The sequence below is a fragment of the Rhincodon typus genome, chromosome 2 (assembly GCF_021869965.1).
Source record: "Rhincodon typus isolate 14 chromosome 2, sRhiTyp1.1, whole genome shotgun sequence".
Lineage (NCBI taxonomy): Eukaryota > Metazoa > Chordata > Chondrichthyes > Orectolobiformes > Rhincodontidae > Rhincodon > Rhincodon typus.
The window spans coordinates 65,583,764-65,598,334 of record NC_063333.1 but is presented as its reverse complement, the minus strand read 5'-3'; the positions used below and the strand labels follow the sequence as shown (position 1 = coordinate 65,598,334).

At 37.5% G+C, this 14,571-nt stretch overlaps 1 protein-coding gene across 2 annotated transcripts in view; it reads right to left on the bottom strand.

Annotated features, from left to right (window-relative positions):
- Positions 1 to 14,571, bottom strand: part of galnt1 (UDP-N-acetyl-alpha-D-galactosamine:polypeptide N-acetylgalactosaminyltransferase 1) — a 121,868-nt gene that overhangs the window by 30,414 nt on the left and 76,883 nt on the right. For both annotated transcript variants that reach the window (XM_048614242.1, XM_020533400.2), the window contains exon 4: positions 12,200 to 12,366. In XM_048614242.1, the coding sequence (XP_048470199.1) occupies positions 12,200 to 12,366 (167 nt within the window). The remainder of the gene's footprint in view (positions 1 to 12,199; positions 12,367 to 14,571) is intronic.

Here is a 14,571-nt window from a genome sequence, read left to right as displayed (position 1 = left end):
AAAATCCTGGCAGATTCAAAACAGCCTGAACCCCAGTTGGATCCACATGTTGTTCTAGGAAACTGTCCCAAATACACACTACGAACTCTTCCTCTTTGCTTTCTCTGATAATTTGATTATTCCAATCTGCATGAAGATTAAAATCAACCATGACTAATGCACTGCCTTTGTTACATATCCTCAATCTCCTGACTTATTGTCTGTCCACACAGTGTAGCCACTGTTATGGGGGCAGGGCGGTGGGTGGTGGTGGTGGTGGTGGGAGGTGGTGGTGTTGCTATACACCACTCCTACTAGTGCCTAAGTGCTGATGTTCAGATACACTTGGGTATATTTGTACAAAAAGCAAAACAGTTTAATATGCAGATACAGCAAACAATCGCGAAAGCAAATGGCACGTTGGCTTTTATTATTGTACTACAATCCCCTTCCAATAATGAAGTTTTGCAACAAATTTTCAGCATTTTGATCAAAACACATTTGGAATACCTAGTGGAATTTGGACTCCAATTTTAAAGAAAGGTATACTTCTTTTGTGTTCAGTATAGCAAAGGTTCTCTAAATTGGTCAACTGAATAGCTGGAGTGGTTTCCTTTTGAACAGAGGAGGCTGAGGGGAGATTTAGTTGAAGTGTATACAATACGAGAGGCCAAGATGGAGTAGACAGGAAAGACCTATTGTCCTTAGCAGAGATATGAATAACCAGGATGCATAGGTTTAAAGAAATTGGTAGGAGGATTGGTGGCATTGAAGAGATTGCCTAAATGGGTGAAATTAGAAACAATCATTTGATTTAAAACATACTTGCATATGCACTTGCGGGTGTAAATTACAAAGTTACAAACCAAGATCTGGAAAGAAGGATCAATCTGGATAGATCTTTTTCAGCCAGCAGACAGGCTGACTGATTTTCTTCTGCACTACAAATTTCAATGTTGCTACATTGGCACATATACTATAGCCAGTGTAATGTACATTAATTTTACAGTCTTACTGGCAGAGAGAAAGGTCAGTGGTCCCATTAAGTCCATGTCTTAAGGAAATCCATTTCTTGATAGCCAATAGCAACAACAGGGCACAACAGATTAAAATTCTAAATGCCCACCATTCAAACACTTGGAGTTTTCTGAAACATTTTGTTTTTGTCTACATAATAATGCAATTCTCCCCCCTTAACCACAATGTAATTAACTAGGAAGAGTGAATAAATAATCCTGTCTCGCTGTTTCACAAGCTTACCCAAACTGTAAAAAATCCTAATTAGATCTCTAAAATAACCAATATACTTGATTGACTGCTTTTCAGGACAAAAAGGAATTTGCACCAGATTTAAGTAGTAGCAAAAACTATTGTAACACACATTGTTAACAAAAGACAGGTTACTACCGTGACATAAAAATAATACTCCTTCAAAAATCTCAAAATATTGATCCACTCATTCATGATTAAGATAGATGGTTTGCCACCTATTATGGATTGGAAAAAAAACACAGGTCAAACAAGATTCCAAATATCACGAGTCTAGATTTCAAAGGATGGGTTAAATCATTTTCTTTTTTTAGCGCTGATGACAATGTTGTCCGAAGGTTGATGGTTCTCCTTTGATTCAATATTTAATTGAATACGTCCTTTTTCTTTAAAGCGTTCTTGTTTCTGCCTTTCTCCCGCATATAATGAGAGAGCACTGAGACAGAACATTAGAACTAAGAGCAGGAGGCTGCAATTCAGCCCCTCGAGCTTGCTCTGCCATTTAACATGATCATGGCTGATGACTTCTCAGCCTCAACTCCACTTTCCTGTCTGCTCTCCATAACCCTTCAACCCGTTACTAATTAAAAATCTGTCTGTATCCTCCTTAAATTTACTCAGTGTCCCAGCATTCACAGCACGCTGGGGTAGTGAATCCCTCAGATTCACAACCCTTTGAGAGCAGTAACTTCTCTTCATCTCTGGATTTAAATGTGTTATCCCTAATCCTAAAAGTATGACCTCTCATTTTAGATTGTCCCACAAGAGGAAGTATCCTTTCTACATCTACCATGTAAACCCCTTTGACATCAATTAAAGCTCCTGTCATTCTTCTAAACTCCAGACAGTATAGGCCTAAATTGCTCAATCTCATTTCATAAAACCTACTTAATCAATCAGTAAAATATGAATTGCCTCCAATACAACCAAATCCCTCCTCAGTTAAGGAGCTAAAACGATATGCAATACTCCAGATGTGGCCATGTAAAGATGCAGCAATACTTCCTTACTTGTATGCTCCATTCCTCTAGCAATAAATACCAAAATTCAATTTTCTTTCCTTATTACCTGCTGGACATGCACACTAGTTTTCTGTGATTTGTGCACGAGGACACTCAGTTTTCTCTGCACCGAAGTACTCTGAAGTTTTTCTACTTTAGAGAAGTTGCCTTTCTATTCTGCTAACCACATTGGATAACCTCACATTTATCCACTTGTTAAACTCCATCTGCCAAATTTTGGCCTATTCACCTGACCTGTCCATATGCATTTGTAAATTTCTTATTTCTTTATTGTATCTTACTTTCCCACCTATTTTAGTGTCATCTGAAACTCTGGCTATTGTACCTTCTATCCGTGCATCCAAGTCATTTATCGAGATTGTAAATAATTGGAGTCATAGCACCAAATCTTGTGGCACACCACTAGTTGCATCTTGCCAACCAGAAGACGACCTATTTATCTTGACGCTCTGCTTTCTGTTGGTTAGCCAATCCTCTTTTCAAGCTATTAACAACATGATCCTACCTTATGTATTAATCTTTGTGGAGCACCTTGTCAAATGCCTTCTGGAAGACCAGATATACTCCATCTACAGGATCCCCATGATCCACTTTATTTGTTAGATCTTTGTAGACTCTAGCAAATTTGCATCATAAAACCATGCTGACTGATGGATTGTCTTTTAACTTTCTAAATGTGCTGATATTACTTCTCTAAAAATGGATTCTAACAATTTTAAAATGACAGATATTAAACCAGCTGGTCTATAATTTCCTACTTTCTGCCCTCTTTCCCTTTTTGATTAAGGTCATTATATTAGCACTTTCAATCCAATGGAACCTTTACTGCCTCCAGGGAATTTTGGAATAGTATAATCAGTAGATCCACTATCTCTGTTGCCACTTCCTTCTAGAACCTATGATATAGGCCATTGGGCCCTGGGGACTTGTCTGCCTTCAATCCCAACAGTTCGTTCAGTACTTTATCTCCACCACCTCACCCCCCACACCATCTTCTTCTAAACTTCGGATTACTTGTTACCATTGGGATGGTACACACGTCCTCCATCGTGAAAATGGATGTCCATTTAGTGTTTCTGCCATTTCTACATTCCTCACTATTAATTCCCCAGTCTCATGCAATGGACCAACATCATTTCAGCTACTCTATTCCCTTTTATATATTTATAGAAGCTTTTGCCATCCATTTTTATATTTTGCACTAGTTTTCTTCCATAATTTTTCTTTCTTTGCTAAGCCTTTGTGATCTTTAAAAGTGTTCCAATCTTCCAGCCTGCCACTTGCCTTTGTAATATAGTATGCCTTTGTTTATATCTTTATATTATCTTTAATTTCCTTGCTTAGCATTGATTGTAAGCAGGAGAAAAAAACCAAATCTTTTTCCCTTGAGAATACATTTTCGTGTTAGTTTTCTTGCCCCCCCAACTGATTTTGAAATTCTAGTTTATACTATGATGACTCTTCCCTAGAGGATCCTTTACTAGAGGTTATTAATTAATCCCACCTCATTCCACAATACCAAATCCAGAACAGCCTGCTCTCTGGTTGGTTCCCCAACATATTGCTCTAAGAAACACAATCTCTAATGCAACCTATGAACTCCCTCAAAAGCACAAGACAACATGTCAGAGAACGTAATGAGCTTTTAACACTCTGCAGTAAAAATACAGGGTTGTTGTCAGGCAGATTTTCCATAACTCAAAAGAATCACTGCTTCAAAAAGCAACACTGTCCTGCAAAAATTGCACCTCAATGTATCTGAAAAATATGCAGGACTTGATTTCCATTATGCAACACTCTCCTGGTATTTCAGCTATATGGTAGTCCAAATTCCGTTTCAATTTGTAGTCCCAAAATAGAAAAGTATGTGGTCTCTTACAATGTGTTCCGAGAACCGTGTCAAGTTAGAAGAAATGACAGGAGAATACAACTGGCTCATCCCATAAGATGACAATAGACAATAGTGTTCTATGAATACAACTTCAAATTAGTTGGATTTAATTCAATTTGTTTTTGGAATAGAAAGTTTAAATTTCTCATTGGAACAATGTGGTTTAAGAATCTAACTAGTTACAAAGAAATCAAATATGTAATTCAGAAGAAACTTATTCACACTGAGATGGTAATGTGGAACCTGTGATCAGAAGTTGAGGAAATAATAGATACATTGGCGGGAAAGGAGAATAGAGGTTCTGCTCAGATAGTGTGATGAGGAAGCACAAAAGGAGGTTTCAGTGGATCATGACTGGCATAGACTAATGGCAAATTCCTTTTGTCTGTATTGTATGATTGCAAGTTTCCAATCCTTCAAAATTCATAATCTGAACACCTGAAAGAGACATGTAACTATGTCTGGTAAGACTGGACAATAACTGCCTGAAGGAAAAGAGCCACAAGATTATTACCTACTTCCTGAAAAAATCTAATTAAAAATGAATGCTAAGTCAGATTCTGACTTACCCAATATTATAAAGCCTGGGTGAAAGTCCTCATTAATTATCTGCCCACCAAAACAGAACTGATGCGGGATTTAAAAAGATTAAGTCTTACAATGTCATTTTTAAAACATGCAATAGTTTATTACAAGAAGCATGCAAATTCATTGTTCATATGGTTAAAAACATCAATAATCACTGAATGCTACATATGAAATGCACGCAGTAACCATCTATGTGGAATATAAACCCTAACTACAAACAATGTTGACCATGTAATGACAGATAACAAATTAATCATAGCCATCTCTGTGAAACAGAAATAATCACATTTGACCTTTAAAAAAGTGTCACCAGCTGGCCATAATTCACAAAGACAACATACATAGGCACAAGGGGTGTGAAGTCGATTTCCTTTCATCTTGAATTCTAGATATTTGTCAACAAGCTCATGGATGCAATGATGCCTTTCTTTAGTGACTTTAGGAAGGTGGGGGAGGGAATAATGTTTCATTAATCTTACCGCACTTACAATCTCCTACTGCATTTTTGAGACATAGCTGATGCTGCATACATTAGAATAAGGACGATGATATCAAAGTAATATGTAGAAGCATTCTATGGCCCTCTTTCTCCAGGTCCTCCGTGCCCCTCTCCTTCAAGGCCTACACTAAATGGTCATTCGTGTGTGAAGCAAATGTTGACTGTTCACATTACTAACAGACTTTTTCTACTTCTGATAGGTTCATTAGAACTGTCACAAATGAATCCAGTCACTGTGGCCACAAGGGCAGAGCACAGAAATCAAGGAACAAATGTGCCACCAAGCCCAGACCGAACAGCAACCAAACACCCTCCACATGAAGTCACAGCAAAGATACCCTCAGGATGTGGAGATGGTACAGGAGGCTCAATGGCTATGATTCTCAATGCCATTTTCTCCATTTTCTTTGCCACTGCAGACTGAGGATGTCCCAGGATAACATTACAAAATTGTTATGAGCTGGAGCAGGACTTGTAATGTGAAAGGATGTGTGGCCATCACCTGGGAATTAAGAGGAATTAATCTCTCAAAAATGAAGGTATACAGAACACTTATCCTCCTCACTCTATTGTATGCCTGTGAAATGAAGATAATTTATTCCAGGTACACAACACACAATGCCACTTTCGCAAGACCCACTTGTGAAGACTATTTAAGATCAGATGACAAGACAAGGTTCTAACACATTTTTCCTTTGAGTGATAATGCATAGCACCTACTTTTGAAGGAGTCATTCAATTCAAAATATTAGCTTGGTTTCCGTCTTCACAAAAGCTGCTAGACTAATGAATGTTTCTACCACTCTCTGATTTCATTCAAAATTTCTGGCATCTGCCAGGATGTTGCCAGGACGCGTGGTGAGCACTTATCAAAAACGCTCTTGTATGACAGGCTAACTGAAGCAAAACATTTCCCATAGATACCAGAAAGAAAGCTTCACAGACACTCAAAGTTTCACTAAACAGTTTTGGAATTATCCCCGAGACATGAGAATCACAAAGTATCTCTCTAAAAACTAAATAAATTTTGGTAATACTAACTAGTGGACAAATGTTATGTAATCCTTCCAAGTGACAGTGATCAGAGCAATCCCTCACCTTCCCTATTGCACTCTTTTCCTGCTCTGCAATAAGTCCAAGTAGTTAATGGATTCAAGGCCCAGTTAACTTTAGATTGCACTGGAAGGGGAAAGTGTCTCAAAAATGTGAAAAGGTGATAGTTGTCTCATGCTGCTACTGTGCAATAAATACACAAGTAGTTTTCTTCAAAACAGGATACTGCTATCAAGCCTAAAAGCTTACCACACAAATGATTAATGAGACTCTAATGGTGTGATGCTACATGATGCTAGCAGACCATATGGAGTCTCAGTGACCATTCACAGTCGGCAACTTGCTAACTGTGCTTAAGCAGCCTGTGCTTGCAAGCCTCAAAACTATATCAACCATTAAAATGATTTTACTACTTGAAGTCATTTGTTAAATAATCCAGACTGCTAAAAGTTGCACTGGAAACTGATTTAAGATAGTCAATCTGACTCAGTGTAGCTTCACATCAATTTCCCCACATGTCCTGTGGGGACAGTTCATTTTAAGACTTATCCCATCATTTTCATAACTTCCTTTTTAAAGATGTCCAATCAGCTTTCCATCCAATATTATGACGAAACATCCCAAGTCAGTATCACAAACCCTCTGAATGTGATGACGATAATGGCTAAATTGCAAAGCATGGCTCCGGTGATATGCTATTATTTCCTAATTCTTTTCTTCAAATTTTCAGCTGAGTAGAGGGATGGGAACAACATTCCTTTTGACACTTTTTTCTGATATGCAGAACTCCAAGGTCAGTTTATGGCAGTGCTGATTGGCATGCACAGAACCTTCCAGCAGTTGTGCGAGATCGCAAAGCTTAGAGGGAACATTGGTTGAAACTTAAGTCTCCTCGTCAGCATTTATCCTGTAGCTAACATCAATGAAACATTATTTACGAGCATTGTCCACAAATTGACAGCCAGCGTTTTTACAAGATTAACTGCTTTAAAAATGCTTCACTGACCATTAAACTATTTCTAACTGCCTGATGTCTTAAATAGTATTGCATGCAATTTTTCTCACTAAGTTGTTCTGTTAATCTTGTTTCTCCTTTTGAATATGTGACTTACCCTTTGAAATAATCTGCTTTTTGAACATTTAAGGGATATCAGAAAAATAAGTGACTGAAGGAGTACAAGTAACCAGTAGGTCAGGCAGATCTCCGATTTTATGCCAGTAACAAATTGGCACACAATTCCAACATTTTGTAGCCATGAAAAAAGATCAACAGAATTCAAGCAGTGACCTTTCAGATGCCATAACTTTTTTTTTCTATATATCCCCAACCGTGCATTTACATTTTTTGTGTAGGAAGAAGACAAAGTTAACAATCACTTTCTGAACCATGCAGTCTTACTGAAACATTTAAAATTCTGAGTAGAGGCTTGACAGGGTGGATACCGAAAGCAGGCTTCTGATAACCTTCCAAGATACATGCATCTCTATAATTATAGTTTTTTGTTCATCTGACTTTCATAGTTCCACCATTGTGCCTTCAGGTTCCTGGGTCCCAAGCTCTGGAATACCCATCCTATTCTTCTCTGCTTTTCCCTATAGGGAATTATTGTACTTCTGACCAACTTGATCCAATGTCTCCCTTGCATGGTTCAGTATTGTATTTTGTTTTGTAATGCTCCTATGAAACACTTTGGGATACTACATCACATTAAAAAAGATCTTGTACAGTACATTTCATTGTTGAAATATCTGGTGACTTCAGTGGCATTACATAAAAGATACAGGGATTGAGAGGAGTGTGCAGCAAATCAGCATCACTGAGAAATGGACAGCAAGGAGGAGGAGGAGCCCATACATCTGAACCAGCATGAGACACAGCAGAGACATCAACTTCAGAAAGTACTGGAGAGTGCTGTCAGCAGCTGCTCAAACAATAGCAGAGAACAGGTCTGCAAATTCATAAAGTGAAGTGACGACTTGTGTTAGAAGGGCTACAATAGTGGGAGGTAAAAACTGGTGCTAGGTGGAGCACCACTTTCAACGTATTTCTTCCCCTAAAATCCGGTATGACATCAGGAAAGAACAGATTGATGATTGGTGGGTAATTCTTGGGTCTTTTGATTGGCCAAAAGATTTAAAAATTAGGGACACTTTTGAAGGCGAATACAGTTAAGAAATTCACCATTAAAATATTTAAAATCCAAATTAATTGATAGAATTGAATAGAGACAGCTAGGCAGGCAATATGTTGCAGCTGTAGAATATAGATCTCGTGAATGACAGTACGATCCATGATGACCACAGCTGCAGCAAGTTTTGGCTGCTCAAGAACATTTGGCTCAGAGTTGATGAGTTGGCATCTGAGCTCTGGACACTGTTACACACCAGGGAGTGGAATAGGTATGTAAGACACTATTTCAGGATGCAGTCTCAATGTTCAGATTAATTACATCAAATTTGGTCCATGATCAGCAACAGGAGGGCATGGTTGAAAGGGAGGCAAATATGGGGATCCAGAATTTAGCTTTGCAGGAGCCTCAGCCAGTGTCTTTATCCACAGATAAGATGTTCTTGTTCACAATGTGGACAATTGCATAGACAGCAAGAAGGATGAGTGAACTGATGATAGTACCATGGTGCACAGCATCATTTGAGTTGGGGGACGAAAAGGAAAATGTAGCAGGAACAGGGATAGCATTATCAGGGGAATAGATACTGTTCTCTGCAAAGACAACAATCCCAATGGTTGTTTTGCCTACCTAGCGATAAGGTTCAGGACACTTCTTTTGAGCGGAGAAGAAGGGAGAAGGATCCAGTTGTTGTGGTCCACATAGCTACTTAACGACATATGGATAAGAGGAGGTGGGATAGCTTTGTTATTAAAAGTTATTCGGTACAGTGGTGACTACTGATTTAGTTGCAACAGATGATGTTGAACCAGTTTGGGTGGGATAAAGGAATGACAAGTGAAGGAAGTCACAGGTGGGGATTATCCACAGGCCCCTGAAGAGTTGTCTTACTGTAGAAGAAAGTATAAATCGGGTAATAGTGGAGGCATGTAAGGAGAGCACAACAATTATCATGGATGATTTTAATCTGCATATTGATCGGACAGGTCAGGTAGGCAAAGGTAACATGGAAGACGAATTTCTCGAGCAGAAATTTTTAAGAGCAGAATGCTGCAGAATCTACCCACAAACAGGCTACAGATCTATTAATTTGCAATGAGCTAAGATTAACAAACAATCTTGTAGTTAGGGATCTTCTTGAGGTAGCAATCACAACAAATAGTAGAATCTCAAATTCAGTTTGAGGGAGAGAACTCTGATCTCAAACCAGTGTCCTCAGTTTAAAGAAGGGTGATTAGAGGAATCAGAGGAGAAAAAAGTTGTCTAAAGTAGCTGAGAAAACAGAACTATGAGAAAGGCGGTAGATATGCAGTGGCAGGCATTTAACTAGATATTTCAACGTTCAGCAAAATTTATTCCAGTCAAAAAGAAGGACTCAATAACAAGAACGAATCATCCATGATTAACAAAGGCATTGAAGGAGAGCATCCAGTTAAAACTAGGGTACACAAAGTGGCTAAAACCGGTGATAGACTAGAAGATTGGGATTTTTTTAAAAAAAGGAAGCAGCAACAGATGACTAAAAAGTTAATAAAGAAGGAGAAAATTGATGATTAGGAAATTAGAAGACATAATAAACAGCAATAGCTTTTACAGCTTTATATAAAGAATAGCTAAAGAAAAACAAAGAATTGCAAATGCTGGAGATCTGATACAGACAGAAATTGCAGGCAATGGTGATCCTTCAGCAGAACTGGTGGGGAAATGTTAACTTTCTTTCTTACCTTTGTTGCTGTCAAACCTGCCAAGTTTCATCAGCAATTTCTATTTTTGTTTCACTAGTAAAGCAAATGTGGAAAGCTTAGGGGATGCAACTGACAAATTAAAAATGTGGAACAGACAAGTAATATTTTGCATCAGTCTTCATATGGAAGACACTATAAACATTCCAAAGATAACAGGTAAGTAAATTGCAAATGGCGGTAAAGATCCTCTAACAGTCTCTAGCACAAGGGCAAAATATTTGTCAAATCAACGGGATTAAAAGTAAACAGGTTGCCAGGACCGGACTTCCTTTAAACCCTTGGGTGTAGGTCATGGTTGCAGAATTGGTCGAAGCATTGGTTAAAATATTCCAGGGCTCACTGGATTCAATGCATGTTCCAGCAGATTAGAAAAATGCTAATGTTACATCTCTGTTCAAAAAGGGAGGGAGACAGAATGCAGGAAACTGTAGGCCAGTTTGCAGAACATCTGTCATTGGAAAATCCTGGAGTCCATTCTTAAGGAAGTAAAAGCAAGGCATTCAGAAACCATTAGCAAACATAGTCAACATGGTTTTGTACACATGAAATCATCTTTGACAAATTTGCTACAGTTCTTTGAGGATATAATAAGCAGAGCTGATGAAAGGAAACCTGTAGTCAGCTTGTTTGGATTTTCAGAATGCACTTGATAAGGTGACAGATAAAAGATTTTGCACAAGATAGGGAGCTCAAGGTATTGTGGGTAAGGTTTTAACATGGATAATGATTGGTTAACGCATGGAGTATAGAGTTGGGATTAACACACGTTTTTCAGATTGAAAAGACATAACTTGTGGAGTGCCATAAAAAAAGTCAGTCCTGCGGCCTGAATTATTTACCATCATATTAATAATTCAGAGAAGGGGACAGAACGTAAGATTGTAAGATATCCAAATTTGCTGCAAGACAAAAATAAGTAGGAGGGCATGCTGAAGTGAGGACATAGGGAATGTACAAGTGGATATGGATAGGTTCAGTGAGTTGGCAAAAATTTGGCAGTGGGGGCATGCACTTTGATAGAATGAAATGTAAACGGAGACAGCATTCAAAAGAGTGCAGCACACAGGTTTTTGGGTGTTCTTGTGCATGAAACACAGGAGGTTAGCATGTAGGTGCAGCAAAGTACTTACGGCAGCTAATGGAATTTTGGCCTCGATTGGTAGGGGGTTGGAGTTTAAAAATAGGAAACTCTTATCACAATTGTACAGGGTGTTTGAGAGGTGGAGTGTTGAATAGAATCTTGGTCCCATATTAAAACAATAGATTAAATGGCATCAAAGCCTGTCCAATAGTGATTCACTAGGCTGATTCCCAGGAATGAAAAGATTGACTTGTAAAGAATGATTGCACAGGTTAGGCCTGTATTTGTTAGTGTTTAGAAGAATAAGAAGTGATATGAAAGGATTTGGATTTCCAATTCAGTTAGGCAATTATCAGAAACTTTATAAAATGTGTATCACCCAATATGGCGGTACGTTACAAGGACTAAAATGGCATAAGAAAAATAAAAGATCAACTTTCAAGTGATTAGCATAGTGCAAGCTATTCAAACTTGCCACATTCTATATGACCATTAGTAGAGCCGGTAAGCCACATGAAAGGTACAGTAGAAAATTACAGTTAAGGCTGCTATATATTATTTTGCTTACTTGTAGTGCCATGCTCCTCATCTGTTTGCTACAAATGTTTTAACACACAAGTGGGATACGTAAGTACGTAAGATATACACAAGTACACAATATATTGAGGTACAGTTGACTAAGCTTTTGTAATAGGAAAATAAAAGCGAAATGTAGCCTCAAGCTAAAAATATTGTTGGTGAACTGCTGTCATGTGAAATAAAATTTCTTTTCTTCACTCAAGACATTTTATTTCAACTGAAGTATTTGTTAAATTAAACGCTCACTCTATTAAACGGAATCTCGACACTGAATATATCTTGTTTCTTCACTTCCTTTACAAACATTTTACTGATTTTTTAGGAACCTTTGACAACTACTTGTGTTTGGAAATTTTTATCATACCTCTCTCACTGGCGTCATCCACCAGGATAATCTCCTCTAATAGATGTCGTGGTGACCGGTTTATCACACTGTGCACAGTGCGTAAAAGGGTGCTCCATGCTTCATTATGAAAAACTATCACCACACTTGTCTTTGGCAGACCATCAGGATACACTTTTGTTTTACATCTAAAGAAAACAGAAGGATACAGAGTAATGAGAAAAAATATTTTTACACTCTTATGTAAACACTTGCTGGGTAACTTCCGACAAGATAGCTAAATGATACAAATGTCTAATAAGCAAAAATGAACATGCATGTCCAGTTTCAATTGCACAAAATGTGTTCAAATTATTTTGTCTACAAATTACATTGCATAATTTGTTGAACACACACAAAAGCGAGGACAAGCAGGCTAGATATATGCCAGCACAGCAACATTTCTACTTGAAAAGTAGTACCTATCTGCATCGCAATTCAGAAGTGTTTTTGAGAATATATTGTACTGTCGATAACTGACACATTACAAGATAAATACATCTGGCCTTAGTTCAAAAAATGTTATCTGCTAGAACATGGATTGTCATCATACTTACAAAAATAAAGATGCAAAATTTCAATCACTGTCTAAGAAAATAGCACCTAACTCACTCTCAGATCCACCTTATCTCATCATTGAAATATTTCAAATTTGAGTAACTTGTTTTTGGAGTTGAGTAATAGATTATATAATCTTAATTGTACATGAAGCATGAAAAATTAGAACATGCTCAAGCATGTTTATTCTGCAAATAACAATGAACCTAATCGTGGACTATACCAAATTCACATCACCAAGTTTAAGTTTTCTCCCCAGTCAAATTAAATCAAATTGTACTCCACAACTGTTTGTTTAGCCTTGCATTTCACATCTTTTATTCTGGATTAGGATCACTCCACTTTTGCAAACTATAACATGGCTGTAAAATTGCAACATCTATTGCAAAACGGCAGCATACAACAATTGGTAAATCAAGAATGATTGCACAGGTTAGGCCTTTATTTGTTAGTGTTTAGAAGAATGAGAAGTGACATGAAAGGATTTGGATTTCCAATTCAGTTAGGCAATTATCAGAAACTTTATAAAATGTGTATCACCCAATATGGTGGTACGTTACAAGGACTAAAATAGCACAAGAAAAATAAAAGATCAACTTTCAAGTGATTAGCATAGTGCAAGCTATTCAAACTTGCCACATTCCATATGACCATTAGTTGTTTTACACAAGGTTTACGATGGCCCCATTAAACACAATGTTGATGTAGGTTAATAAAAGAAGTTTCCAAAGTAAACGTAGCCTGTGAAACAGGAAGTAACCAAAGTCAAAGAAAGCTGTCAAAAAAAGCATAAACTGTATTCACAATTTATTTCTCCAAATAAGTATAAAAAAGCCCATTAGATCAATTTAAAGAAACCAACAGTATATCACATTAGAATGACTTGAATTAGTTTAGGTGACTAGTTGAATTTTATCATGTTAATATATTCCAACATCCATTTTTCTTGTTTCTGGTAAATATTTACACATAATTGCAAGGTAATTCTCAAAGCATTCCATTAATGAGGATCAGGAGAGTTAGTAAAATAAATATAAAGTACTTCGGAAGCTGAGCAGATGGACAGCATCTCTGATGAGAAAACTCAAAACACAATCCATCAACATGGTTTTATGAAGGGTAAATCATCAACGAGCCCTTTGAAGACGTAACAAGCAAAGTGGATTATGGTGATCCTGCAAATTTAGCATACCTGGACCTCCAGAAAGTGTTTGATAAAAGGTGACGCACAAAGTTTATATACAAAAAGAAAGAACACTACCTTAAGGGTAATATATTAGCTTGGAGAGAGGATTGGTTAACTAACAGAAAGCAGAGAATCAAGATTAAGTAGTATTTTTCTGGTTGGCAAACTGTAACTAGTGGGCTACCACAGGTTTTGGCTTTCAGGCCCCAACTATTCAATCTATATTAATGAGCTGGATGCATGGATAACAATAGACTAAAGCAGTCAAACTCGCAGATGACACTAGAATAGGTTAGAAAGTTGCAATGAATAAATAAAAAGTTAGGAGTGAATCCATATCCAGTTTGATGTCCATACAAGCCAAAATTTGCCAGATGGAGCCCAATGTGAATAAGTGTGAAGTTATCCATTTTCAGAGGAATAAAAAGGCAACTTATCTTAAATGGAGGAAACTTCAAAACAGCATGGAAGGATCTGGATGCTCTCGTACATGAATCGCAGAAAGTTAGTATGCCAGTACAGCAGGTCGACAAATGGAATTTTGATATTTCTTGCTAAAGGAATAGGGTATAAAAGTAGGGAAGTGTAATTGCAACATTACAAGGCATTG